General features: G+C 42.3%; 3 protein-coding genes across 5 annotated transcripts in view; all 3 read left to right on the top strand.

Moving 5' to 3' along the window:
• LOC137273594 (tubulin beta chain-like) overlaps window positions 1-20,604 on the top strand; it is a 142,928-nt gene extending 122,324 nt beyond the window's left edge. The window contains exons 2-5 of one of the 2 annotated variants that reach the window (XM_067806348.1): window positions 18,217-18,281; window positions 18,611-18,719; window positions 18,859-19,214; window positions 19,762-20,604. In XM_067806348.1, coding sequence (XP_067662449.1) covers window positions 18,225-18,281; window positions 18,611-18,719; window positions 18,859-19,214; window positions 19,762-20,580 — 1,341 coding nt within the window. In that variant the 5' untranslated portion in view covers window positions 18,217-18,224 and the 3' untranslated portion in view covers window positions 20,581-20,604. Of the gene's footprint in view, window positions 1-18,202; window positions 18,282-18,610; window positions 18,720-18,858; window positions 19,215-19,761 lie in introns of those variants that run through there. The other variant, XM_067806350.1, reaches the window with a different exon arrangement.
• On the top strand, window positions 1,786-15,460 carry LOC137273587 (tyramine beta-hydroxylase-like). Of its 2 annotated transcripts, none has more exons than XM_067806338.1 (10): window positions 1,786-1,841; window positions 2,989-3,181; window positions 4,396-4,522; window positions 7,137-7,232; window positions 7,870-8,049; window positions 8,763-8,917; window positions 10,601-10,844; window positions 11,685-11,778; window positions 14,134-14,416; window positions 15,108-15,460. In XM_067806338.1, exons 1-10 carry the CDS (start codon window positions 1,828-1,830, stop codon window positions 15,405-15,407), a joined length of 1,686 nt encoding a protein of 561 aa, XP_067662439.1. In that variant the 5' UTR covers window positions 1,786-1,827; the 3' UTR covers window positions 15,408-15,460. The 2 variants fall into 2 exon arrangements, with proteins under 2 accessions (XP_067662439.1, XP_067662438.1); XM_067806337.1 differs by lacking the exon at window positions 1,786-1,841 and adding an exon at window positions 2,161-2,243 and having other exon boundaries at window positions 15,108-15,425.
• Window positions 20,605-24,099: 3,495 nt separating the features above from the next.
• On the top strand, window positions 24,100-26,930 carry LOC137273586 (tubulin beta chain-like). Its single transcript, XM_067806336.1, has 4 exons — window positions 24,100-24,183; window positions 24,951-25,059; window positions 25,199-25,554; window positions 26,088-26,930. Exons 1-4 carry the CDS (start codon window positions 24,127-24,129, stop codon window positions 26,904-26,906), a joined length of 1,341 nt encoding a protein of 446 aa, XP_067662437.1. The 5' UTR covers window positions 24,100-24,126; the 3' UTR covers window positions 26,907-26,930.
• The last annotated feature ends 1,035 nt before the right edge of the window (window positions 26,931-27,965 follow it).

The raw sequence follows: 27,965 nt of genomic DNA, 5'->3' as shown, positions 1-27,965 counted from the left end.
TTGGTCAGTATGTATGAGGAGAAAAGAACATGACCGATAATATTCATAGTGGACTGTCACCTGTCACTTGTCACTGCTGACATCAAAGAAGGAATATTTTTTGTCTGAATTTCAGCATAGACTCACGCATTTGTCACTAATATGAATATATCAACTGAGCTTTGTATTTCCCAATAGGAAATAGGGAATTACCTTAGGGCGTCAGCCCGGTTTTTCAATGCCAGCCTGCTTGCGCAGTGTTTGCTTTCTCCGTGTACCTTGTGTTTGTGTTTGACAGTCACACCCTTGGGCACATACACTGTACGATGGGTATAAAGTCCATTGAAACCTGAGAGCAATTCAAATGTTCATAGCATTCATATGTTCATATACCAACGTTTAGTGTTGCACTAAGCTGTATTCCAGTTAACCGCCTCCGTGGTGTAGTGGTTAGAGCGTCCACCCACTGAGCCTAAAGTCACGGGTTCGATACCCAGTCAGGCAATGGCAAAAGACGCTGAAATATGGCACTTGTTGGTGCCTGAATGACGTTCGACGTTAATGGGTACAACAAGAAATGGTCGGCATGGAGTAAGTATTAGGTGTCTGAGTGGGGTATTCATTCCTAACTGCTGGCACTATAAAATCAGATAAGTCTGCGTTAGTACAAGCAACCACACATAAACACGTTGTCCTATGAGAGACATTTTCTTAAGTGCGATTTAAAATATCTACGAGACGAACGTGTTACTGAAGACCAAGCCTTATTAGGCTTACGAGAGTAAGGTGTTGTGTCGGAGAGGATAGGTTGAAGTTCAATGCTTGTCTTCCCTCGTGAAATCCTATAATGTATTTCTCTGATTAACACAATCAGCCGTCAGAGAATTAAAAAAATATGGCGTTTTTAGATTCCAATATTAAATTACAAAGTTCGAATGAATTATTGTTTATTAAATCGACTCTCTACTGGTCGAACATTGTTTCCAACACACCGCATAGAGTTGTGTCCCATGGAGCGGAAGCGTACAGCGACTGTATATGCCCCTCCATATATATAAAAAGATAGGCCAAAACTATTGTCGAGAATATGTGACGTTGACAGTTGGTCTTTCACCCAGATTTCAAGGGGGCATGCGTTACTTATATTAGATTAATAAGTCTGTTTAGGGTAGATTGTAGATCAGTATTAACTCTCACCAGTGGTGCGAAATATGTTTATTCTTTCACATATTTTTGTCTTTTGTGTTGAAAGTTACGTTTTCGATAGTTATCGATGATCGATCAACATTAAGTTAGCGATTAACGATCTCCATAATGTATATCGATGGTCAGCAGACCAAACTCATCAAAGCATTTAGAAAGTTGAGACATCTAAAGGTAGGCCACGCCTGTTGAACAAATACTCCCGAGCCAGCTCTCTCCAAATGCACGCATGTTGTTTTTGAGGCCACATACCTAGTCACCCTCGTGCAGGAGGTCAAAGACGTATGTTAAATTATAAACTTGATAATACTTGAACGCCCGTCTGTCTGTTGATTCTGAAAGTCTGTCTCTCGATTCTGTTCATTCATGTGTCATACGCCGATGGTATCCACGCGCACGGAATTCAAGTGAGTGATTGGGTGAGTTTAACTTTACACCGCACTAAGCAATATCCCAGCTATATGGCGGCAGTATATAAATATTCCAGCCTGGACTAGACAATCCAGTGATCAGCAGTATGAGCATCGATCTACGCATAAGCTTGCGAATAGTTCCTATTTCGTTGGGTAGTTCAGAATTTAGTATAACCCAGAGTGCGTGCACCGTCAGTCCCCCGACATGACAGGATTTTTACTGAAATAACAAATGTCTACATTCAGGTAAGAGACCGTCAAAGCACCCGCATTAAATATGAATGGACGTCGCTGTTATTGAACGAGGTTTGAAAGGACGATGGGTCCATTACCACTTTTCATATTCTGGCAGTGGACCGCAGTCTCTTTATAACGTTGAATAGATTACGTCGCGTTACGATTCTTTGTGATATTTTCTCTGCTTGTGTAAGTCCTTTACATTGTTGAGAAGGCCATGTATTAACCTACTTATACTGCACCGTCATTCAGTCTGCAGGGGTTGTTGTACGCGCTACCCAAGTTAAACTGGTTGTTGCTCTGTCAAATATTACGCTGTTGAAGGAGAGCCATACAGGCAGTGGGACATAACAGATACCATTCAAAAGCTTGCGGGTAAAGCGTGACTTCGATGAAAATGTTGGGTGTAAGGTAGGCGAGAATTTGCGAGAATGCTACATACCTGTGTCGAATTTTGACGTTTGAAACGTCCAGTTATCCTGAAGTAAAAGTAATTCACGACATGGTCCTTATTTACTCGGTTGTGTCGAATAAAAACGAAGTAGTTCCCATAAGTTTCGATGTTGTTGTTTGTTTCTTGCTTCACGCCTCACTCAGCAATATTTCAGCTATAGCGGCGGTCTGTAAATATCCACATCCAGGCTTTCCAGTGATCGACGGCATGACCGTCGATCAACACAACTGAGATACGATAACATGTGTCAACCCAGTCAGCAAGTCTGACCACCCGATCCCGTTAATCAACTCTTATAAGCATGGGCTTCCGAAGACCAGCTCTATTCCAGATCTTCACGGATGATACCCTATTGTATTAGAGCCGACACAGCTTTGTTTGACTGTGTTGTGTTGTAAGAATGATTGGTCTGTCATTTATATGTCGAATGTGCTATATATGTGTGTCTACACCGGGTTGTATGTGTAAACATTGCAATGATTATCGACATCATGACATGTGTTACACTGCACAATGTCGTACATTAGGTTTTGTTTTTCTCACAACAATATACAAATTTATGAGCTTATGGTCCGCTCCGAAATAATTTTACGACGGTGTTTTGGTAAAGCTTCATGCAGAACACGCCACCACTAAAAAGTGATGTGAATAGCCCTGATTAGTGTCTAAATACACAACCGTTTTCCTTTCTGTTTACATTAGACTGTGCCTTTTCCTCACGTGGACTGGAGTGATCTATGGGTACAGCGGGTACAGGGATCTCATACCCAATGGCTACTTCGTGCCCAACCCTTGTGTGGGTGGGGAGTTGTGGCATGGTGTGGGACATCTGAACCCCCAGGGTGGAGGTTACACAAATCAGTTCGGTGTTGATTTTCAAAACCACGGCACATCGGTAAGAAAATGAGACCGTTTTGTTTGCAAGGTAATAACGCAGTGGCAATCTGACGATAAATACATCAATATTTCTTTTGCACGTATCGTTGATCTAAAGTTGTTAATTTTCACTAGAAATTGGCGGTAATTTCCACAGTTACACTGCTACTTGCTTTCAAAATATTCCTTTTAAAGGAAACAAAAGATAGCATATCGTGATATGCATCGAGTCGGACTGTATCGTTTAAAGATATCGAGATAGGCATCGTATCGTAACATTTCTGTATCGTCACATCTCCACGAAGAAGACGTGTTTACTGGAGTATGGATACAGGACATACATACCTATATATACCTTTTCTCTTTTTAATAGTCAGTATATTCTGAGGAGTATATATACAGGTGTGGGGAAGTTTGTAGCCTGTTGCAGACTTGAGCTCATCAACAATCATATTCCTTTGTTTACGTTTCTATTTATCATAAACAATATTTAGTTCCCTGTCCCATACTATTGCAGACCTTATCACTGGTGTACTGTACAAGAATGGAAGCGAATAAACCCTTTCCACATTCATAAGACCTTTCTGCCATAAGAGAGTGACTGAATTTAGTTTTACGCCGTTTTTAGCAATGTGCCAGCAATATCACGGCGGAGTACCCCAGAAATTGGCTTCACACATTGTACCTATATGGGAAATCGAACCCGGGTCATCGGCGTGACGAACGAACGCTTTAATCACTAGGCTGCCCCAAAGACCCGCTAAGTGCAGAGTCGATTGTACAATAGTAGGTTCCTAATTTCCGATGCATGCATGCTTCTCACGAAAGCAACATTTATAACATTCTCTGCGCCCCTGTTTAATGAAGTTAACTCGACCTGCTGTTTGTGTCATTTAATCTCCCAGGTCATGCATATATAGAGTAGCCTTGGTCCAACTGAACAAGCTGTAATTAACTGATGCAAGTGTGATCGTATGAAATACATTGTTAGTGCACTGTAGTAATGTAGTGTACTAAAGTATGGTTTACTGAAGATCAACTCTATCCCGGATCTTCAGGGGATCAGGCAATGGGGGATCATTTATATATGCTGTAGGTATACAGCATCCGCCGAACAGATGATCATAATTAGAACGGATCCGGTTATGTATACGGGACACAACCGTTAGACGATATGGGTGTCCATATAACCAATACATTGGCATATTAATAAAACATTTTCTGTCCATACAGTGGGCTAATGTCTGTAACCTGGACTCGGATGGTGATGGGATGAGCAATGGTCAAGAACTGGGTGACCCGCAGTGCAATTGGACAACTGGAGCCATGCCCACACGGACCACTGGACTCACGCACCCAGGTGAGTGGTGTCGTGCTTCGAAATATAAGGGACAGTGTCCTCTTTTGAAACATATGTAAACTAGCGTCCAAAAGAAACGCCACCAAATTTGTTTTCTGGCTTAAAACAAAACTTTAGCTAAGTATTAAATTATGTTTGCAAACATCTATCATTTAAATGGATAACAAGAAGAAAAACGACGCAGCTCGTGATCTAAGACCATACAAATGAAACTGGGGTGCATTACCCAGCATTCGATCACTAATGCAGAATCGACTGGGAACTTTTACAACTTCCTGGGCAGCACATACTGTTCAGTGCCGGGTGTGGCCAACTCTAGCACTGATGCAGGTCCGAACCCGGCGTCGAACTGAGTAGTTGGATCTTGAGTAGGGATCCGACGCCATTTTTTCAGCAGAGAAGCCGCCAAAGCGTTGCTCGTCAATGACGTTTCCGAATACCACGTCCCGTTTATTCCAAAAGCTGCTCAACTGGGGATAGATCTTGAAGAGCTGGAACTTCCTTTCGTCACCAAAGTTCACTCTTCGCCAGTTTCGCTGCTGCCAGCGTGGCTTAGACTTGGTTCATCTCAATCTGGCATGTCGGTGCTGGCACGACAATGTCATACCCTTGAAAGGTCGATCGGCACAGAGATCATGAATGCGGAGTCGTCTGGTCACACTGGCTGCTGACTGGATGCTCAGTGCTGTTAATGACATCACAGTGACGTATCGGTCCCTCAAGGGTAACACCCGTAAATACAGGTCTTCATGTTGGGTAGACACCTTCAGTCCATCGCTCTTTGGCCTGTCTGCAGTACTGCCAGTCTGTCGTAGACGTGTGACAAATCTTTCGATGGTGGGTTTGCAGCGTACCACCGTTCAAGCCACTTGCTCTTGTATCTATTCCATCTGTAACATGCTGGTTGCTCTGTCCCTCTGCTCTGGTGTTAAACGGGGCATGTTCCTGGTTGTCAATCGGTTAAAATGATGTATGGGAATAAACCTGGTTAGCTTTCATTCCCTAATTTGATACGGGTAACTTTGTGCCGTTTCCGTTTCATTCGTGTAAATTCGTTTTTTCCACAAAATACGAAAGACAAGTGCAAATGTTCACTAGGAATAGACATACTGTTTTCGAGATATGTATTTTTAGCTATTTTCAAACAGACCCACAATTATTTTGATAGTTTTCAGTCGTATATTTGGGTGGCGATTCTTTCTGCAGCTGGTTAATTAATACATGTAATTGGCAATACATTTTCACTTTGGCTGAGTGGGTTACACCGAGGACTTTGTGTGCTGGAGATTAGGTGCCTTACTCTGAGAGTGAGGTTTCCAATCCCGAACGTGCTAGAATATAGGTTGGATGTCACTGCTGATTTCTTTTAGAGGCATTTGCGGTAAAGAAGGCGACAGTCCATAAAACTTGGTTTTCCTTCAAATATTGCTGATTTTTAAAATTATGAGACGATATCTGACATACAAAATTTGGTTACGGATAGAAAATCTGTTCAACTGACGGTCTGGGTTTTGCCAGCAGGGACAATAACGGCATTTCCACTTCTTGGCAATGGATACCGTTCCAAATCAATGACCTTGTTATTATCTTCTGACGTGTAGCATGACGAATGCTTATGTAGAAAAGAGATTTATAAGATAATTCTACAATTGAAATTTGCTTTTTAAGGTCTGTTAAGGAGATGTGTAATTTTCGCAGTAGGGTTTTACACAACTTTTCAATTTGAATAGTATTTATAATTGGACGTTATATGTGAATTTAGCTGTACGACGCTTTCAGCAATATTTCAGCAGACATGGACTTCACACATTCACATACCCCAATCCTCACCACTGCTCCTTTGAATAAGTTCCAAGAAGACTCGCCAGCCTCCCGCGTGTTATATGCGAACATAGGACAAGCCAACGAGAACAAGCGTAACGACTGTGGTTCTTTCAAAAAATAATCCTGACTATCATGTCAAAGTTCTAAAAATCATGATAAATATAAATAGTGATATTGAAAGTACTAAGAGCGTAGTCAAGAGAACGGTGCTCTCTGATGTGAAGTTTTAAATAAGAACCGTGCGACTGACGGTAAGAGATTCAAATACACGAACGTGCGTTTCTTCACATAACGGCTCTTACTGGACCAGCTGAGCTCGAGTGTACTTCTGACGACCTTGAGGCTTGTTCTAGTGATTGTACGAACGCTTCCAGTAGCTTTAGGAAATGTAATTGTACATCGTATTTCAGAACACTAAGATTAGAACTATATCTCTATGTAACTAATCAACTTAAATCGTTAACATTGGACATGTGTTTCACGTCTCACAGAATATCTTAGACAGACATTTTTTGGTCATTCACATATTTTTATCTTGGGTATGACAGCAAGGTTACACGAATGTTCAGATCGAGAAATATGTTGAAGTCATTATTGAGTTACTGCTTTGAGATTTAATGTAGCTTTTACAAATGTCTTTTACCAAGTTAATAAAGCCAATCCCATTTGTAGTTTTACACACATTAATGCACTCGTGTCGTGTCAGTCCTGTCGTGTATTTTGTTTTTTCTGATCCATTAGAGTTATATATGTGCTCTATCACATTTGAACCAAGGACTATATATTCTAGGCTTCTGTGACACGTCATCAAGCCAGAATTGTGCTGGACTCGCTAGAGCTCCGTGTTCCAGCCCCACATTCAACTGTCCAGCTGCTACAGAAACAGGTAAGTTGTACTAGACGCCATACAAGTGAGATGGATATGGGGCGGGGAGAGGAGACAGAAAGTGTCAAGGAGGTGTGTGTGTTGGGGTGTGTGTGTGTAGAGAACGACGTGTAGGAAGGGAGGGGGAGGGGGAGGGGGAGTTCATTGCTGAGAGACAGGGTCACTTAGAGTTTAAGAAAGACACAAGAAGAAGAAGAGACAGGGTATTGATAGAAATATGCTGAGAGTGAGTCACGGAGAGTGCGATGGAGAGAACAAAGGGGAGGTAGGAAACTTTGCTGAGAGTAAGAAGAAAGAGAGACTGACATAGAGTGAAGGAGGGACAGAGCGAGGCAGAGATTGAGAGAGTGGAGGAGAGAGCTGCGAGAGAGAGAGAGGGGGATGAGAGAGGGTTAGAGACAGAGCAAGATATATATAGAGAGGCAGAGAAAGGGGGATGGACAGTGGGAGAGAGACCAGGACCCGGTTTCTCAAAACGACCGTAACGGTAAGTTAATCGTAACTCCCAAACTTTAGCTTTAACTTAGGACTGACATAGAGCTACGATATCGATCGCTTTGGGGAACGGGGCCCTGAGCGAAACCCCATCCCTGTCTTTATGGAATTCCTTTTGTTGCATAAATAACCACCCTTCCAGGCGTAAAACGACAGATAATGAAGATTCCACGAACGGTAGTACCAGATAAAGAAACGACCTATATGTGCATGACCTTCGACTTGGACCAATCGCAGGAGTACCACATGATTGCCACCAAACCGGAAATAGACAACGCTGACGTCATCCATCACATCACCCTTTTCGGCTGTGGCGATAACGGTAAACACCAATGATTTGTGTCATTTCTATCCACACTTTAACCGTTGAGCATTTCATATATTCCACGTCAGCAATATACAAAATATACTGAAGGCAAAAAGAAACGTTGCCTCCCTTCCTTTATGACGTAGGTACCAATCGTTGTGATGCGTGGACGTCCACGTCTACGGTGACCCCACTCTCTCTGAAGCGCCGAATAAGTCTGAATACGGTGGCATCTTAGTGCGCTGGCAACAGCATTCATTTTTGTATCTCAACCCCATCTGTATCATATTATTAACACCAGTCTCTCTTCATACCCCTATGGAATCATTCTACACAAACACTGCGTGAGTGTTGCCACGGTTCGCCATTGATGTTACTATGTGTATCCAGAAAATGGAAACAAGAAAAATGTTACTTTTTTAGCAAAATTGTTAACAAAGATTATTTTATTTATTCCTAAAAACGTATCTCACAATATCAAGACACACACATTTCACTTGTTTTCACTAATGCATATTAGAATGAGTCCTTTGTAAGTAAACACTCTGCAATAGCTGTTTGTTGTTTTAAAAGGGTGTATTGTGCGCCCTTTTTTACTCCAAAGTGTGCAGTCCACCAACCACTCCCACCCACCCCCAAATACTTACACGCACACACACACGCATACGCACACGCACAGACAGTTTATATAAATATAAGTATATTTTCCGTCATTATATTACTTGCAGCACCTGCGATTACAAGTCCACAACGATGCGAAACGTCCATGCCTGCTTGCCAGGAAGGAATCGGATTCTGGACTGTTGGCATGTCTGGGCAGTGTCTTCATAAAGATGCCGGTTTTAGAATTGGGAAAACCGGTTACAAAAGGGTCCTCCTTCAGGTACACAATATATCATAATTTTGGCTCATTGTGTTTATTCGTATCGTATCCATGGACAGGCATTCTGAAAACAAGCGAAGCTAAATTTACCCAGGCTCCTGTGAATCTGGTATATGTATCATGCTTTAAACCTGTATTTAATCACCCGGAAAAGGGACAATAAGTGGTGACAAATAATAAGTTGCCATCGATATACTTGCCTTATAAATAATTAGTTTTCTTATGCTTTGCACTCAACAGTGAGTGAGTGAGTGAGTGAGTTTAGTTTTACGCCGCACTCAGCAATATTACAGCTATATGGCGGCGGTCTGTAAATAATCGAGTCTGGACCAGGAGACAATCCAGTGATCAACAACATGAGCATCGATCTGCGCAATTGGGAACCGATGACATGCGTCAACCAAGTCAGCGAGCCTGACCACCCGATCCCGTTAGTCGCCTCTTACGACAAGCTGAGTCGCCTTTTATGGCAAGCATGGGTTGCTGAAGGCCTATTCTACCCCGGGACCTTCACGGGCCTTGCACTCAACAGCAACACAGTGGTGTGATTGTGTGAGGGAGGAAGTACGGTGTTACTCCGGTACGGTATTACCTTTAGCAATATACCAGCAATATCACGGCAGGTTACACCAACAATGTGTGTCTGTCATTGTCCCCATGTGGGAATCGAACCCGGGCCGTCGGCGTGGCGAACGTGATTGAAGTAACCGTTGTGTACATCATCGCGTTCAGAGGGCCAACTTTACTATCAGTGAGTAAATACCGCTTAGCTGATCCTTCAAGAACCATAGCAGATTTGACCTGCGACACATGCTTGTTTCTCAAATTCACAGTATCCATTCCACCCGTGAAAGTCTGGGTTGGACATTGGCCTGGGGATGCAGGCGGGGCCTGGGGACGCAACCCATGCTTGCTGTAAGAGGCGGCCAACGGGATCGGCTGACTTGTTTGCTGTCATCGTATTGCATAGAATGTCAATCAATGGATTATCATGTTCAGATTTCATTGCCAAGAGACCACCGTCTCTGAGTCCTGTGTTAAACTATAAACATTTGTCTGACTCTGGTACAGTTAACGGTGTATGACCATTATATCATTGTCTCACACTGACTCTGTAACAGTTAACGGTGTGTGACCATTATATCATTGTCTTACACTGAGGAGCAATACCATATACAAGTCAGAAAATTATACAATTTATACGCTCAATCATTTAACCACACAGACTTACTGTTTCTTTGTTCAAGAACAAATCAACGAAATCTGACTTGGGACAATGTGGAGGCAGGCTCAATACCGGACATTGTGGTGTGGATCGATGCTCATGCTATCATCTAGGGGGTGGGGTGGGTTGGGTGAGGTGGTCTAGTAGTTAAAGCGGCCGTTCGCTCCTTCCATTATCCCCATGGGTACAATGCGTGAAGCCCATCTATGGTGTCCCCCGGCGTGATATTGTTTGAATACTGCTAAAAGCGGTATAAAACATACTCACTCACTCATATGGTTATAGTCAAAGAATATTGGAGTGAGTGAGTGAGTGTTGTTTTACATAGCTTTTTGTGCTAAGCCAGCAAGCGATTTATACATTCTATTCATGGAGGAATCGATACCCCGACTCGGAAGGCCACAAACTTGCAAATACTGTATTGAGAATCTAATTTTTGGTGTATATATTGTTTTTAGTTTCACTGGAACAATGCAAAAGGAAGATCTGTCCAGATGGACGGTTCTGGCCTCAGCATCTACTACACCCCAAACCTTCGCCCGTACGACGCGGGGCTGTTTTGGACAGGCGAAACCAACCTTGTGATCCCGCCTGGACGTAGCAGGACAGTGGTTGAGTCCATATGCCCTGCCCGGTGCACCAATAAGATTCTAAGCGACACAATTTACATCATTAACGGTTTCAACCACATGCATTACAAAGGTGGGTTGCTTTCTATCCAGCTTAACTGAGTAAGTTTAGATTTATACCCGTTTTAGTAAATATCCCATCAATATCGCGGTGATATGACATCAGCAATGAGGTTCACACATTGTGGCCATTTGGGCCATCAAAACCGGGTGTTTGGCGTGATGAGCGAACGCTTTAACCGCTAGGCTACCCAAATGCCCCTATCCTGCTTGAGGCACCGGTGATTAGGCGGTTTAACGTTCGGGCTAGCTCCACGAAGAGGAACTTAGATTCCACAATTCATAAAGTGCATGATTGATGCACCATATTTCAGCTGATAGTTTGGTCATGAGCACGACAAGACGTTAAGGTCATAAGAGTTGCATTTACTAAGTTGTTATTTTGTTACCACCTGGTGTCATCTTCGTTTTCAAGTTTTTGATTCGTATTATTTTCGCCACTGCTCTGCTTTAAGACCCGTGAAGATCCTAGTTAGAATTGGTCTTCAATAACTCATGATTGTCGTAAGAGGCGACTAACGGGATCGGGTGGTTAGGTTGACACATGTTACTATATCCCAGTTGCATCGATCGGCTTGATGACGACGACGACGATGATGATGATGATGATGATGATGATGATGATGATGGTGATGATGACGATCGACATGATACTGATCACTGGATTGTCATAACTTAAAGACCGACATCATATGGCTGGCATATTGCCAGCAGGAGCGTTAAACAACAAATTTTGCTGTTACACCAAGTTGAGTCTGTTTCTGCACTCAATCAACTCTGAATTAATCTTGGGTTGTCGTTTTTTAATTATTTGTCATGACTCGAGAACTGAATATATTTTGACTCTCTCTAGGCATTGCACAGACCGTGGAGCTCTTCAGCGGAGATGAAAGGCGCTACCTGACCAATCAAACGAACTACAGCTATGACAGTCCAATAAACGTTTCGTAAGATCTCAAAATACATCAGATTTGTAGTGTATAAGGAAGAGTGGATTTGTACAAATTCTACTGCTGGCGAAAATGATTGATAATCAGAAATACGGTCGACAGGAAACGAATATTATTGCTTATCGATATGAAATGTGTGTGATCGATAGTATGCTACATTAACTTTTGTGAGAGAATAAAGTTTTAATTTTCTAACATATGTTTGGAAATTTAGGACTTATTAATGAAAAACATGTCACCACTCACCAATAAACTGAAATGTTTTAACTTGTTCCAGATGTTTTTGCACCAGGTTACGATTCTGATATTTATCGATAATCGATAAACGAACTATGGTAGCAATTTAAAACTTAATTGAAGTTAATGCGATAGTTTGGGTTTCCGGAAATGATAGATATAGGAATATTACACAAGGCTAGGTAGGTAGGTAGGTAGGTAGGTAGGTAGGTAGGTAGGTAGGTAGCTAGGTAGGTAGGTAGGTAGCTAGGTAGGTAGGTGTCATGGGCAAGACCACTGTTTGTTGAACACAAGTTTTTCACGTATGTGTTTATATGCTATATTGATATATATGACTACTGTCAACATCTGACCACTAAACATTACCACAGCAACCAAGACAGTGAGCGAGTGAATGTGGTTTTACGCCTGATTCAGCAATATCAGGGCGGAAGACACCAGACTTCACACATCATACCCATGTGGGGAATCCAACCCTTGTCTTCAGCGTGACAAAGGGACGGCTTAACCACTGGGCTACCCCACCTTTGGCCTTATACGAAAATTCCATTTACGGTCATTACGGTCGTTAACTGACAAAATTAAGTCCATTACAAGCGAGGGTATCTTCAGCTACCCAAAGATAGATTACCATACCAGTCCTACATGATGCTTAAGGCACTTGATGAGTGTGGGAGAATTACATGGGCTAGTAAGGTTAAACATTTACTATTCCAGTTTGGTTTTGGTTATGCCTGGTTAAGTCACAATGTTGGAGATTCAAAGGTTTTCATATCTATGTTCAAACAGCGGTTATGTGATAATTTACAGCAGACATGGTACTCCTCTCTAGAGTCTTCACCCAAATGTTACCTCTACAAATCGTACAAATCTTTGTTGGATGTTGAAAAGTACCTACGATGTGATTTACCTCTTTATGTAAGAACTGCTATTTCTAGATTTAGATGTTCAAACTTCAAAATTGCCATAGAAACTGGAAGATACACTAATACTGATAGACATCTAAGACTGTGTAGCCACTGCAAAAATAATAATGTAAATGTCATTGAGGATGAATTCCATATTTTATTGGAATGCCCACTATATGCAGATATTAGAACGAAATACCTTAGTAATACGCTAAAGAAACCACACAACCTCATGTCTGTTGTTAACATTTTTAAAGATCCCAACACAAATACTCTCCATAATGTTGGACATTTCCTCTTTCATGCTGAAAAGAGGATCCATTTAAAATATGCTCAGCGACTGTAATTGAATTATGTTTGTATTTTGGGCCTGTGGCCTTTATACAGAATAAAAAAATGTCTATGTAAAATGTATCTTTATGTTTAGTAAGTAGAAATAGCTATCGGTATAAATCACAGAAATCGATCATGGTCAATTGAAAATCGAACAATATTCATTAAACATTCTTTTCTTTTCGACGATTTTTTCCAATTATCCGTCTTTTTAGCTTGCCCTAGGAATGACCACGTCCTGCAGAATCTTTGTTGTACATGTGGACTTGGTCCAAAAACAATATTCACTCACTGTGACTTAAAAAGATAAAATAAATACATATTGTACATTTTAAAAAATCGTTTAAGGAAATGGCCTTGTTGAGTTACTTAAAACTGGCCATCGGTAAATCATGGTTGTCCTGAATGAGTGAATGTACTTTTACGACGCAATTAGCTATATTCTAATAGCATGACGGTGGGGGACACCAGAAATAGGCTTCACACATTGTAACCATGTCTAGAAGAGAACCAGGGTCTTCGAAGTTACGAGCGAACGCTTTGACCACTAGGCTTACCCGTATTTCTCGTGATTTCCTATAGATCAGTCATACTGTTCTTCTATCCACTAGCGCTGGAGTAGTCCAGTGGCTAAGGCGTTCCCTCGTCGCAACAAAGACGCGAGTTCGTTTTTCCCACATGGATAGAATGTGTCCATTTCTGGTGCACCCCGATGTGGTATTGGAAAAAAACCCTGAATTCACTTACTCTAATGTAACGTAAAGTCGAGTCTGTTTATTTCACCGTAATCGAGCTGTCCTAAAACAAAAACCTCAAAGAGGCTGAATATTCATGAAAACTGCTCTGTTTCAAAATACCTCTCTCTGTTAATCAGATACGATCCACCAGTACCTATTCATCGTGGCGATTCTTTAAAAACAACGTGCGTGTACCAGTCTCTGTCTGCGACGAAGACCACATTCTATGGATTCGCCATCAGTAACGAGATGTGTTATGGCACCTTCACCTACTACCCAAAACGCGCCAGCAGCAACAGCGTCTGTGTCACATGGAACACCATCAATACCTGTGACATGGAAGGCGGAACACTGATGGGTTGCAGAATTGCCGACTTCTTCAACAATTCACATCCTGCCACTAAGATGGTCATGGACAAGGTACGTTACATTGCACATACGTGTAAAACGTCTGAGAACACAGCCTATTGGGCCATTAAGGCCAATTTGGCCTTCGTGAAGTTTTCAGAACTAGACCACATTGCCTATTGGGCCAGTATGAATCATCTCTCGGCATATATGTTGGCTTACATAAATGCCGAAACACGACTCAAATTTGGCAAAGTATGTCTGACAGCTCCATGTATTTTGCCAGATTATGCATGTCGGGTAGTGCTGATATACCGACGTCACGAGGCATGTGGCGTCGCAATTACTGCCAGTGGAATTCCACAAAATAAAAAAACCAACATAATTTCTTTCTAAAATTACCTTTAATTCGCAAGGTTTAACTCACATTTTACTTATCAAGTTTTACTTAAACGTTTTGTTAAAATTGGTCTTTGACCGCACCAAACTATTTCCCGATGAGCATACATAATAGTATAATGGGAGGAGGAGAGGAGTGTCTGGCTTCTAGAACAAATGCCAAGCAGCGATAGCAAGGGTAGCCTGGTAGTCAATGCGTATGCTCAACCCGCCAAACTACATTCCCAATATCCTCCAAGATTTATCGATAGTCTATGCATACTAAATTAACGATTAACGATTATCTCTGTGAGTTATACTGATAGCCAGCCCTGGTTTTGACTTGTAGCACATGAGACGTCTAACTCATTCATCCGTTTTCCAGGTGTTGGCAAACTGCAACCCCTACGGTGGATGTCGCCAAGAATGTCCTGCAGCCATTGCTGAGGCGGAGAAGCATCCGTGTCTTGCCAAGGGTGTAATCCAGGATTATCTATTGACTTTGAAGTCCAGAAACTCAGACCTCAAAACAACCAAATTTCTAGCTGCGTTTGGATCCTGCTCGTGCAGGAAGGGTGACAACAACAACAATGGAGGTTTCCCAATTCACACTGGTGGAACAACATCTCTTGACGCATTTGCATCAATTGTTGTCCTAGCATTCTCAGCAGTTTTGCTTTTGTAACTCTCTGTGTGTGTTGAATAGCTGCAAATAAAACATTCCTCTTTCACTGTTCATCCAGCAGAAAATGGGTACCCGGTGGGGTTTATCCAGATTCAGATTCATTTTATTCATTATTTCGGGGCTAAAGGCCTCTAGTACTAATGCACATGGCACAGTTAAATGCCCGTGGTGGTGCTCGTGACATTTCTTGTTGAGATCATATCAGTTTTACATTTACACAAGATTTTACAGTATGAATGCGTATAGAGAAGATTGTACAATTCATCACGGCATACTGACTTGAGTAACATGTATAGAAGTTTGGCTCATTCAGCATAGGCGAAGGCCATTTTAAAATCTATAAAGGCAGAGGAGAATCGTCCTTTAGGCTTTGGAACGTAGAGTCTGGAGGGTAAATACATTGTCTGTAGTAGCATATCCGGGCCACTAACCAGCTTATGCTTCTGTGAAAATACCTTTTATGTCCACGGACGGAGTATCCAGTATTGATGTAAATATTTTCCCGGAAACATTTAGGAGTGATATAGCTCGATAGTTGTTTGGGTCGGCTGCAAATCGTGCCTTGAATAGAGGTGTGGTCAGAGTAGACTTTCAGGAATCTGGACGTCGCTTTGTATTTGTTTTAATTTTTGACTACAAAAAAATAATGGTCTACGTCATGGGCTACGCCATGGTCTACGTCATGGGCTACGTCATGGGTTACGCCATGGGCTACGTCATGGGTTACGTCATGGGTTACGTCATGGGTTACGCCATGGGCTACGTCATGGGCTACGTCATGGGCTACGTCATGGGTTACGTCATGGGCTACGTCATGGGTTACGTCATGGGCTACGTCATGGGTTACGCCATGGGCTACGTCATGGGCTACGTCGCACACGGGATGATCTAAAACTCGGGCCGGGACAACTACATTGTTGACTAATAGACCCATTCTCGTCAATATACAATACAATAAATTAATGCAACATACACGCATCATAATGATAATCAACCAAAACATCACACGCATACAATAAATACTTTTTTGCGAGTAACGTGCTTTCAACGCAGGAAGACGAGCGGTCTATATCTGACCAGGGTAACGTCTAAAAGAGGAGTCGTTAAACGAAACAGGACTTACAACGCATAAATACTTCAGTCACTCCCGATAAACAGTTTCTGTCGGACCGAAAATGTTGTTACCTCTATATCCTATCAAATACCACCCTAGAAGGTCACTGTTCATTGTATATAAAGGATGTGCTTCTTCTCTTCACTCTCAACATAATCTCTGCCACTATTGTTCGCGTGGGCTTGGCTCGGGCCGTAAAAGGTGCCTTAAACCTCACACATGTATCTTGAATTGTGTTCACAGATTAGTATTAAATCTACCTAAACATCAATTTGTTATGTTACATAAGCCACATGTATAGACACCTGTTCCGTTAAAGTGAAGTCTTCGTGTCTGTCCATTCCCAACGTAGCCTCAATTAAAACTGTTTAGTGTCTGTTCGGCCCGACTTGCCTCGGACTGTCAAAAACAAGTTATACCTTACATATGTATCCTAATCTGTGTTCAAATCCTTATATTAGTAGTATATTTACCTAATGCTACTGTACAGAGGTACAAGGCGTAGTGTGTGAAGCAAAAAGGTTTCCGTGAGTGCAATACTCTCTTCAAAATACATGTATTCGCAACTTTCTTGCTATATATGTCACGAGCGTTCGGTCTGGCATGGCTCGGTCCGTCCAAAACACCTTACACCTCACAAATGTATCTTTAATTGTGTTTAAATCAATTGAAAAAAATTATATCTACCCAAATATCACTTTGTTGCGTTACCAAATACTACATCTAAAGATAACTGGTTCGTTAAAGTGAAGTCCAATTCTCTCCGCATTCGCAACACAGCCTCGAAAGTGTATAGACTCTGTTTGGCCCGACTTGGCCCTGGAAATTAAATACAACTTTGAACTCACATATAATTGTATTTATATCCATAGATTAGTATCATATCTACCTAAACACTCATCTATAGAGTCTCATAGAGTAGCATCTGAAGCAAACACATTGCTCAAATTGAAGTCCTCTTTTCTATATATTCTCAACAAAGACTGCTTCACAAGCTTTTGTCCGGGTTCTCATAAACAACTCATACTTAGTACCTCAATTAGTACCTCACACAGTTCGTTTTTACGCGTCCTGCGTTGGCAATAATAGTACAACATTATTCCATAGTAATGATATAAAAGTCGGTCTCACCTGTAGTCCGTTTGACGTCATTTGAGAACCACAACATGCCCACTAACACAATATCTAATAAGTGCAATAAACATCGGATAGTCCAACAGAACAACGCGTATGATTTGTCTCATAATTATGGAGCCCCGAATGAATAGTTTGTTTGGCAAACGATCATTATTTAGTTGTCCCCTTTGGCTGTTTCTTATGATTTGGGATCAGTACACGGTCAGACAGCCAGTTCTTCGAGTAGTACATGTGGAATTTCACTTCACGCTCTTGTTAGTTACCAGGCACTATCATCAGCAAGTCAGATGAATTTAAACCGACTGTAACAGCAGTGTTTGTTGCCTAGCGAAACTTTGTAGTGATTGAACAAATCCCCAGACGGATTACACAGGGACGTCTCACACAGATTAAGATATACTCTGTTGTTAGGAACAGTTAGTCCTGGGCAACCACTTGCCACTCAGCGATAAGTACACAGCCCAAAGGGTCTTATAAATCGTACCCCATCTCGTTCTTGACAGTAACACAGCAAAACTTTCACAGTAACCTGGCCTCTCTTCTCCTTTCTTCCATCAGCATTCAACATGCGTGAGATCGTCCACATGCAAACTGGCCAGTGCGGCAACCAGATCGGAGCTAAGGTAAGGCAGTGTTGAAATCATTTACAATTAAATACATGTTGTTCTGACACGGGGACGAGTAATATACAGAGAAATGATGCTGCACGTATTTGTTTGAAATTTGAACTTGTTCATGCCGAGATAAAATTGAATGTTAAAATACTTGTAACATCACAGTTCAGAATTTAGAATATTCGTCAAAGGTGACTATTTAATCTTAATTCAAAAATTGCATTCATCAGATGCGAAAATACAACAGCTAATGACCATGCTAGGTTCGCAAAGTGATTGTAGAATTTGTGTAGCAAATGTAAGTTAAATTGCATAAATATGAATTAAATTGTTTGTAGTTCTGGGAAGTGATTTCTGATGAGCACGGCATTGACCCCACCGGCACCTACCACGGTGACTCCGACCTCCAATTGGAACGCATCAACGTTTATTACAATGAAGCTACAGGTGTGTATGTTGACCAGGAAGAAATGGTGAATTGTTAGAGAGAAACATTTAACTGCAAAGGTAAAGTCAGATGTGCATCAATATACCACAAATATTTCAACAGGAATAGCTGGTGTATTGAATGGTAAATGCATTTCAGGTGGCAAGTATGTTCCCCGTGCTGTTCTCGTGGATCTGGAGCCCGGTACCATGGACTCTGTCCGATCTGGTCCCTTCGGTCAAATCTTCCGTCCAGACAACTTTGTCTTCGGTCAGAGTGGTGCTGGCAACAACTGGGCCAAGGGACACTACACAGAAGGGGCCGAGTTGGTGGACTCCGTGTTGGATGTTGTCCGGAAGGAAGCGGAGAGCTGTGACTGTCTGCAAGGCTTTCAGCTGACCCACTCCCTTGGTGGCGGCACCGGGTCTGGCATGGGCACCCTCCTCATCAGCAAGATCAGGGAGGAGTACCCCGACAGGATCATGAACACCTTCTCCGTTGTGCCATCACCAAAGGTACAGAAACACTAGAACACCAGATAGATTTATCGCCAGTCATCATTTGACCAAATCATGGCAATTTTCGAGGCATATTAGCGATCACTCAACCAGATTTAAATGTCAAAGAGGTAAAGATATGCATGAGTACAATTTGTGCTGTTGGTCTTCATAAAGACGGCGGGTGATACCTTAGTGGTAAAGGCGTTGGCTAGTCAAGTAGAACACACGGGTTCGATTCCCCACATGACTACAATGTGAGAAGACCATTTCTGGTGTCCTCTACCATGATATTGCTGGGATAAGTTGTGTAACTCTCTCACTCACTCATTGAGGTTCGAACTCACAAGTACGACCACACACCCGCTTTAAAACAGTACACCTTGATGAGGTTCAGACACTATTCAGTCAGTTTTTCAGTCGTTTACTATTAATCAAGATCTATTGCTATTGCTGTCCGTAAGGCACAAATACAATAAAGATCCATAGTAGGGTTCCGAAAGGAAGGGAAGGGAAGGGAAGGGTCATCTGCATCAGTCAATCAAATATATTTTCCTGGTTTCAGGTGTCGGATACAGTTGTCGAGCCCTACAACGCCACGTTGTCTGTACATCAACTCGTTGAAAACACTGACGAGTCCTACTGTATTGATAACGAGGCCCTCTACGACATCTGCTTCAGGACACTGAAGCTGACCACACCCACCTACGGTGACCTGAACCATCTGGTGTCCGCCACCATGTCCGGAGTAACAACATGTCTTCGATTCCCTGGACAGTTGAACGCTGATCTCCGAAAACTGGCTGTCAACATGGTGCCCTTCCCTCGTCTCCACTTCTTCATGCCTGGGTTCGCTCCACTCACATCTAGAGGAAGCCAACAGTACCGTGCCCTGACTGTGCCTGAACTCACCCAACAAATGTTCGATGCCAAGAACATGATGGCTGCCTGTGATCCTCGTCATGGTCGCTACCTGACGGTGGCCACCATGTTCCGAGGTCGCATGTCCATGAAAGAGGTTGACGAACAGATGCTCAACGTCCAAAACAAAAACAGTAGCTACTTTGTCGAATGGATCCCTAACAATGTTAAAACCGCCGTCTGTGACATCCCACCACGTGGTCTCAAAATGTCTGCCACCTTCATTGGCAACAGCACAGCCATTCAGGAAATATTCAAACGTATCTCGGAACAGTTCACAGCCATGTTCCGTCGCAAAGCCTTCCTTCACTGGTACACTGGCGAGGGCATGGATGAGATGGAGTTCACTGAGGCCGAGTCCAACATGAACGACTTGGTGTCAGAGTACCAGCAGTACCAGGACGCCACCGCTGAGGAAGAGGGAGAGTTTGACGAGGAAGAAGGAGAAGCCGATGAAGCCTAGATCAGTAATGTTTATCCTTTCAGAAATAAACCTGAACGTATGCTTTCTATGGTGTTTTCTAGTTATACATATCAATGTTACCTTAGATATGAATTCCTACATGTTTATTTCTCATATATAACATAAACTACACGCACCGATACACTGTTTGGTTGGTATCAGTGACAAAACCTTCCAATCCTCTAAACTTTCGTTTAGAGACCTCAGCATGTCATTTCATGTAAATGTCAGCGCATTACTTTGGTGCAGGTTTGGGACTGATGTTAATGATCTTATTTTCACTTGAGCTTGGGAAATCTGGGAAAGAGAAAATTGCTGAGGACAATTATAGTTACATAGTCTCTGCTCTCAGTTAAACAACCTGATGTCCCAATGAATCAGCTTTACCATACAAACGTCCTATGACACAAAAGTTCCACTGCATAATCAACCTGCTCCACCAAACCAAAACCATGACCACACAAACAGAACCAATCCAATATCACCACTGCATATTCAAACCGTTTCGCCAAACTCTCGAATATTCTCACCGCATAGTCAAACACTGTTTTCTCATTATAAACCAGCTTTATCTCACAATTAGCATCTCTGCACAGTCGGACAGTTTGAACACACTATCAAACAACCTCGCTATCTTTAAACATCTGGAGTAGGAGACTGCTGTGTGGTCTTTCAGACTTGATAGTAATGTCATTCTTGGAGCTCAGTGTTGCAGAACAGTCGCTCGTATGTCCATTACGTTTCCAGTGTATCGTCTCCTTGTAAGTGTTTTACTTTGTGTACTCACAATCAGCATGGAGTAATATACTTCCTCCTTCAGGATGAGGTAGAAACTTCTCAACCTTAGCAATAGCATCCACAAGTGAGCATAATTTATCAAATCACATTGAACACTAATCCGTATTAATTACACAGATATAGCAACAGTTACAAATTCAAACCTTAAACGTTTGACGTGAACATAACATAGCTCAGATAAAGACTATAATCCCCCAGTCCTCATCTATTTAATCCCCTTGAATATCAGTATTGAGCTAGCCGGGAACACACCGAACAATTATTATGGATACAATTGCCACCCTGATAATCAACCTTTTGTCACCATGAAACAATATAATTTAACTCCAAAGAACAGAAATATACTGAAGGAAAAAGTAAGGGATCGCATGAAAGCGTTGTATCGCACAGCTTGTGAAAGAGCCTGGAAAAAAAGAATAAAGGAACAATCAGTATATATCAATCCTTTCGTTGTTAATACTGGCGATTTGTTGTGAGACTGATTCACTGAAATCTAATTAAGACTTGCATTGTTGGATATATCCGCTAACTGTATTGCCGCTTTGAAAGCACAATATATGTTCTCAGTGCAGGATAATGCTGGTAAAACAAAATGTGTGTGTTTGCATTTATTTTATTTTCCCGACTGGAATTGACCTTCATAGTAATTTAATTCATGCTTGATGTCAGATGAAAGCAGCCGGATAGTGTGGTCAAGCTCGCTGACCAGGCTAATATTCTAAAAAGCAAACTATAAGTGTGCAGTTCGATGGTCATGTGATGGTCACTGGGTTATCAGGTAACATGTATTTACTAGCAGATGTGGTGAGGGTGTATGTATAAATATGTACATTTACACAATGCACCCTATTACAAGGAAACCTGGTTAATCCATACCCGTTTACCCAAGCAAAAAAATCCTTAAACCTGCTACATTGTAACTTGAATTCTTGGATTTTAGGGGAAAGTGTGGATTAAAGAGATTGGTGAAATTCGTCAATACCAAATACTCAAAATAGAGTGTATATATTAATTGAATTGAGTTTGACGCAGCTCTGAACATCTCTGGGAGCGCTACACCCCGGATAAACGAGTTGTGTTGGATCTGCCATTCGTATAAACTTTGACTTGTAATTGTATTTGGTTTGGACGCAACCCCGTACAGTTTTCCATTAATACTGAATAAAATCCTGAAAGGAGGTACGTTTTTGTGTTTACCAATTTGGTAAAACCCACATGTGCAGCGTGTCCAAGGGAAGCAACTCTGTGGTGTTTATGCCACATGGACAATGCGGCGGGTAATGAGTGAGTGAGTGTTACGCCGCTTTTTAGCAATATTCTAGCAATTGGTTGGGGACACCAGAAATGGGTTTCAAACATTGTACTCATGTGAGAAACCGTCGGCGCGACTAGCGAACGCTTTTGCCACTAGCCTACCCCACAGCCTCCTCGTGGTGTGAGTCCCAGCAAGGGAACTGACGTTGCAATTGCATGGGCTCTACAATCCTTTCGTTGAGGATCAAGGTTTAATTATGGAAAATGCAAAATACTAATGTTGTAATATCCAAGCACACAGTGCCTGGGTGCCCCATGTAGGAACGCAATCTCATGTCACTGTCGAAATCACAATACACACAAGGACGATGTTTGTGAAAATACACAGATATGGTTCAACAATCATAAATTTTAAGAGAAGCTTGGGCCAATCACCTGACAGACCTTTCAATATTTTATTTGTAGCTCATTCAATGGCATTTCCCCACTCACATAAAAGCACATGTGTCCACATATGTACTGGAGTGTATGATCCAGACTCAGTTGTTGACCGACTGACTCCATTTAACTGGGATACTGTTGAGTGCGGCGTAAAACTCGCTCACACACTCATGGTCTTTCGCGATGCAATGTCAGTTGAGCTTCGGTACATAGGTGAAATACAACATTTACATGTAGAGTGCAAAGATCACCAATCACAAATTAATAGTTTTACTCTTTTGAAATCCTGCTTGCAGTGGCCAAAAACGTATGTTCCAAGCCTGCTGTCATTTGTTTTAGTACCGCCGTATGAAACAAAACGTATCGACTAATTACCATTCAGACCCCGTTTCACAAAACTCTCGTAAACCTAAGATCTCGTAACTTTTCACGCAGCATTTGCACCTCAAATGTTACAGTATACCAGGTGCAAATGCTACGAGAAAAGTTTCGAGATCTTAGGCTTACGAGAGTTTTGTGAAACGGGGTCCAGTTCTCTGATTGCTAGTCACAATACCACTGAAATATTGCCGATGTGACAATAAATCTTAACTCACTCACCCAGTTACTCATTAGTAAAGTGCATTGTTAGAGTCAGACTACATCATAAGCATCTGCTAATACATAACTATCTTTAAAAGCTTTGCTGCGGCTTGAATATTGTGTCCTTGATTGAACAACTGTTGGACCCAAACTGCATGGCGCTCTAAGACGCCTTTGCAGAAAGAGTATGCTCGATTATGCCTGAAACGTTTTAGAAATAAAATCTGCATACATACATAAATCCACCCTTTGAGATGAAGTAAAGGGATTATCACGGATGAGTAATTAAACCCACAAGTAGGATTAGCTCTGTTTGTAGCGACTAAGACCCCAGCGACAGGCAGCCAATTGTTTGTCAGAGACCCAAAGTCCACAATATATAAGGCAGCCTACGTCCAGTCATGGTCAGTCACGAGTGTCCAGCTTGTATTATATACCACAAGGACTTAGCCTTTCCCTCCAACCTTCAACATGCGAGAAATCGTCCACATGCAAACTGGCCAGTGCGGCAACCAGATCGGGGCTAAGGTAACACCATATTTCACTTACAATGCTTTCGTTTCTGAAATGATTTCGTTGGTAGGACTGTGCATTGGTAACTAATTGTAGTGCAATATATTGCTACATTATGTGACATATAGTGACAGACTGTGGTTGACCCTTATTGTTGAAACAAATCCTCAAGGCCCAAAACACACAAGACTCATCTCAAAGTTCGGTTCCATTGTTATGGCATGCAAATGATAGTGTGTACATTATGGCAATGAGTCACGGAAGAAAACATTGAGCTGTGTAGAATTGAACATAAAACACTGAGATAATCACAAACTTCACATAATTTCTCACCCACAGAAAACACCTGGCGGAAAACACTTTAAAAAATGAATTTCTGTCTAGGGACAGCCTAGTGGTTAAAGCGTTCGCTGGTCACGCTGAAGTCACGGGTTTTCTGAATGAGCCGTATTCCATCAATACCAGGGTAGGAGATACAGGAAATGGGCTCCACACATTGTACCCATATGGGGAATCGAACCCGGGTCTTCGGTGTGACCAGTGAACGATTTAACCACCAGATACCCGCCTCCTCTACCAGTTTCTCGTGCCTTGTCACTACTACTGTTTCAAAAGAAATTGTAAAACATTCGTGCCTGTCACCCCGTCTATGAATTAGTTTAACATAAATCTTCACGTCGGGTGATTAGACACAGTGATCTTTACGGAGTGGCAGCGTCACACGAAGACTCGTGTAATATTCACCTTTATTACATTTCTATAATACTGAGATATATTTCCAGTTTTGGGAAGTGATCTCTGATGAGCACGGCATTGACCCCACCGGCACCTACCACGGTGACTCCGACCTCCAATTGGAACGCATCAACGTTTATTACAATGAAGCTACAGGCGTGTATGGTGATCAAGAAGAAAGGGTTTATTGTTAGAGAGAAATATTTAACTGCAAATGTAAAGTCAGATGTGCATCAATATACCACAAATATTTCAACAGGAATAGCTGGTGTATTGAATGGTAAATGCATTTCAGGTGGCAAGTATGTTCCCCGTGCTGTTCTCGTGGATCTGGAGCCCGGTACCATGGACTCTGTCCGATCTGGTCCCTTCGGTCAAATCTTCCGTCCAGACAACTTTGTCTTCGGTCAGAGTGGTGCTGGCAACAACTGGGCCAAGGGACACTACACAGAAGGGGCCGAGTTGGTGGACTCCGTGTTGGATGTTGTCCGGAAGGAAGCGGAGAGCTGTGACTGTCTGCAAGGCTTTCAGCTGACCCACTCCCTTGGTGGCGGCACCGGGTCTGGCATGGGCACCCTCCTCATCAGCAAGATCAGGGAGGAGTACCCCGACAGGATCATGAACACCTTCTCCGTTGTGCCATCACCAAAGGTACAGAAACACTAGAACACCAGATAGATTTATCGCCAGTCATCATTTGACCAAATCATGGCAATTTTCGGGGCATATTAGCGATCACTCAACCAGATTTAAATGTCAAAGAGGTAAAGATATGCATGAGTACAATTTGTGCTGTTGGTCTTCATAAAGACGGCGGGTAAAGGCGTTGGCTAGTCAAGTAGAACACACGGGTTCGATTCCCCACATGACTACAATGTGAGAAGACCATTTCTGGTGTCCTCTACCATGATATTGCTGGGATAAGTTGTGTAACTCTCTCACTCACTCATTGAGGTTCGAACTCACAAGTACGACCACACACCCGCTTTAAAACAGTACACCTTGATGAGGTTCAGACACTATTCAGTCAGTTTTTCAGTCGTTTACTATTAATCAAGATCTATTGCTATTGCTGTCCGTAAGGCACAAATACAATAAAGATCCATAGTAGGGTTCCGAAAGGAAGGGAAGGGAAGGGAAGGGTCATCTGCATCAGTCAATCAAATATATTTTCCTGGTTTCAGGTGTCGGATACAGTTGTCGAGCCCTACAACGCCACCTTGTCTGTACATCAACTCGTTGAAAACACTGACGAGTCCTACTGTATTGATAACGAGGCCCTCTACGACATCTGCTTCAGGACACTGAAGCTGACCACACCCACCTACGGTGACCTGAACCATCTGGTGTCCGCCACCATGTCCGGAGTAACAACATGTCTTCGATTCCCTGGACAGTTGAACGCTGATCTCCGAAAACTGGCTGTCAACATGGTGCCCTTCCCTCGTCTCCACTTCTTCATGCCTGGGTTCGCTCCACTCACATCTAGAGGAAGCCAACAGTACCGTGCCCTGACTGTGCCTGAACTCACCCAACAAATGTTCGATGCCAAGAACATGATGGCTGCCTGTGATCCTCGTCATGGTCGCTACCTGACGGTGGCCACCATGTTCCGAGGTCGCATGTCCATGAAAGAGGTTGACGAACAGATGCTCAACGTCCAAAACAAAAACAGTAGCTACTTTGTCGAATGGATCCCTAACAATGTTAAAACCGCCGTCTGTGACATCCCACCACGTGGTCTCAAAATGTCTGCCACCTTCATTGGCAACAGCACAGCCATTCAGGAAATATTCAAACGTATCTCGGAACAGTTCACAGCCATGTTCCGTCGCAAAGCCTTCCTTCACTGGTACACTGGCGAGGGCATGGATGAGATGGAGTTCACTGAGGCCGAGTCCAACATGAACGACTTGGTGTCAGAGTACCAGCAGTACCAGGACGCCACCGCTGAGGAAGAGGGAGAGTTTGACGAGGAAGAAGGAGAAGCCGATGAAGCCTAGATCAGTAATGTTTATCCTTTCAGAAATAAACCTGAACGTATGCTTTCTATGGTGTTTTCTAGTTATACATATCAATGTTACCTTAGATATGAATTCCTACATGTTTATTTCTCATATATAACATAAACTACACGCACCGATACACTGTTTGGTTGGTATCAGTGACAAAACCTTCCAATCCTCTAAACTTTCGTTTAGAGACCTCAGCATGTCATTTCATGTAAATGTCAGCGCATTACTTTGGTGCAGGTTTGGGACTGATGTTAATGATCTTATTTTCACTTGAGCTTGGGAAATCTGGGAAAGAGAAAATTGCTGAGGACAATTATAGTTACATAGTCTCTGCTCTCAGTTAAACAACCTGATGTCCCAATGAATCAGCTTTACCATACAAACGTCCTATGACACAAAAGTTCCACTGCATAATCAACCTGCTCCACCAAACCAAAACCATGACCACACAAACAGAACCAATCCAATATCACCACTGCATATTCAAACCGTTTCGCCAAACTCTCGAATATTCTCACCGCATAGTCAAACACTGTTTTCTCATTATAAACCAGCTTTATCTCACAATTAGCATCTCTGCACAGTCGGACAGTTTGAACACACTATCAAACAACCTCGCTATCTTTAAACATCTGGAGTAGGAGACTGCTGTGTGGTCTTTCAGACTTGATAGTAATGTCATTCTTGGAGCTCAGTGTTGCAGAACAGTCGCTCGTATGTCCATTACGTTTCCAGTGTATCGTCTCCTTGTAAGTGTTTTACTTTGTGTACTCACAATCAGCATGGAGTAATATACTTCCTCCTTCAGGATGAGGTAGAAACTTCTCAACCTTAGCAATAGCATCCACAAGTGAGCATAATTTATCAAATCACATTGAACACTAATCCGTATTAATTACACAGATATAGCAACAGTTACAAATTCAAACCTTAAACGTTTGACGTGAACATAACATAGCTCAGATAAAGACTATAATCCCCCAGTCCTCATCTATTTAATCCCCTTGAATATCAGTATTGAGCTAGCCGGGAACACACCGAACAATT

This window comes from Haliotis asinina, chromosome 2, assembly GCF_037392515.1.
Source record: "Haliotis asinina isolate JCU_RB_2024 chromosome 2, JCU_Hal_asi_v2, whole genome shotgun sequence".
In the NCBI taxonomy this organism is placed as follows: domain Eukaryota; kingdom Metazoa; phylum Mollusca; class Gastropoda; order Lepetellida; family Haliotidae; genus Haliotis; species Haliotis asinina.
Note: the sequence above shows the minus strand (reverse complement) of the source record. Positions and strands in the feature narration are given on the sequence as shown.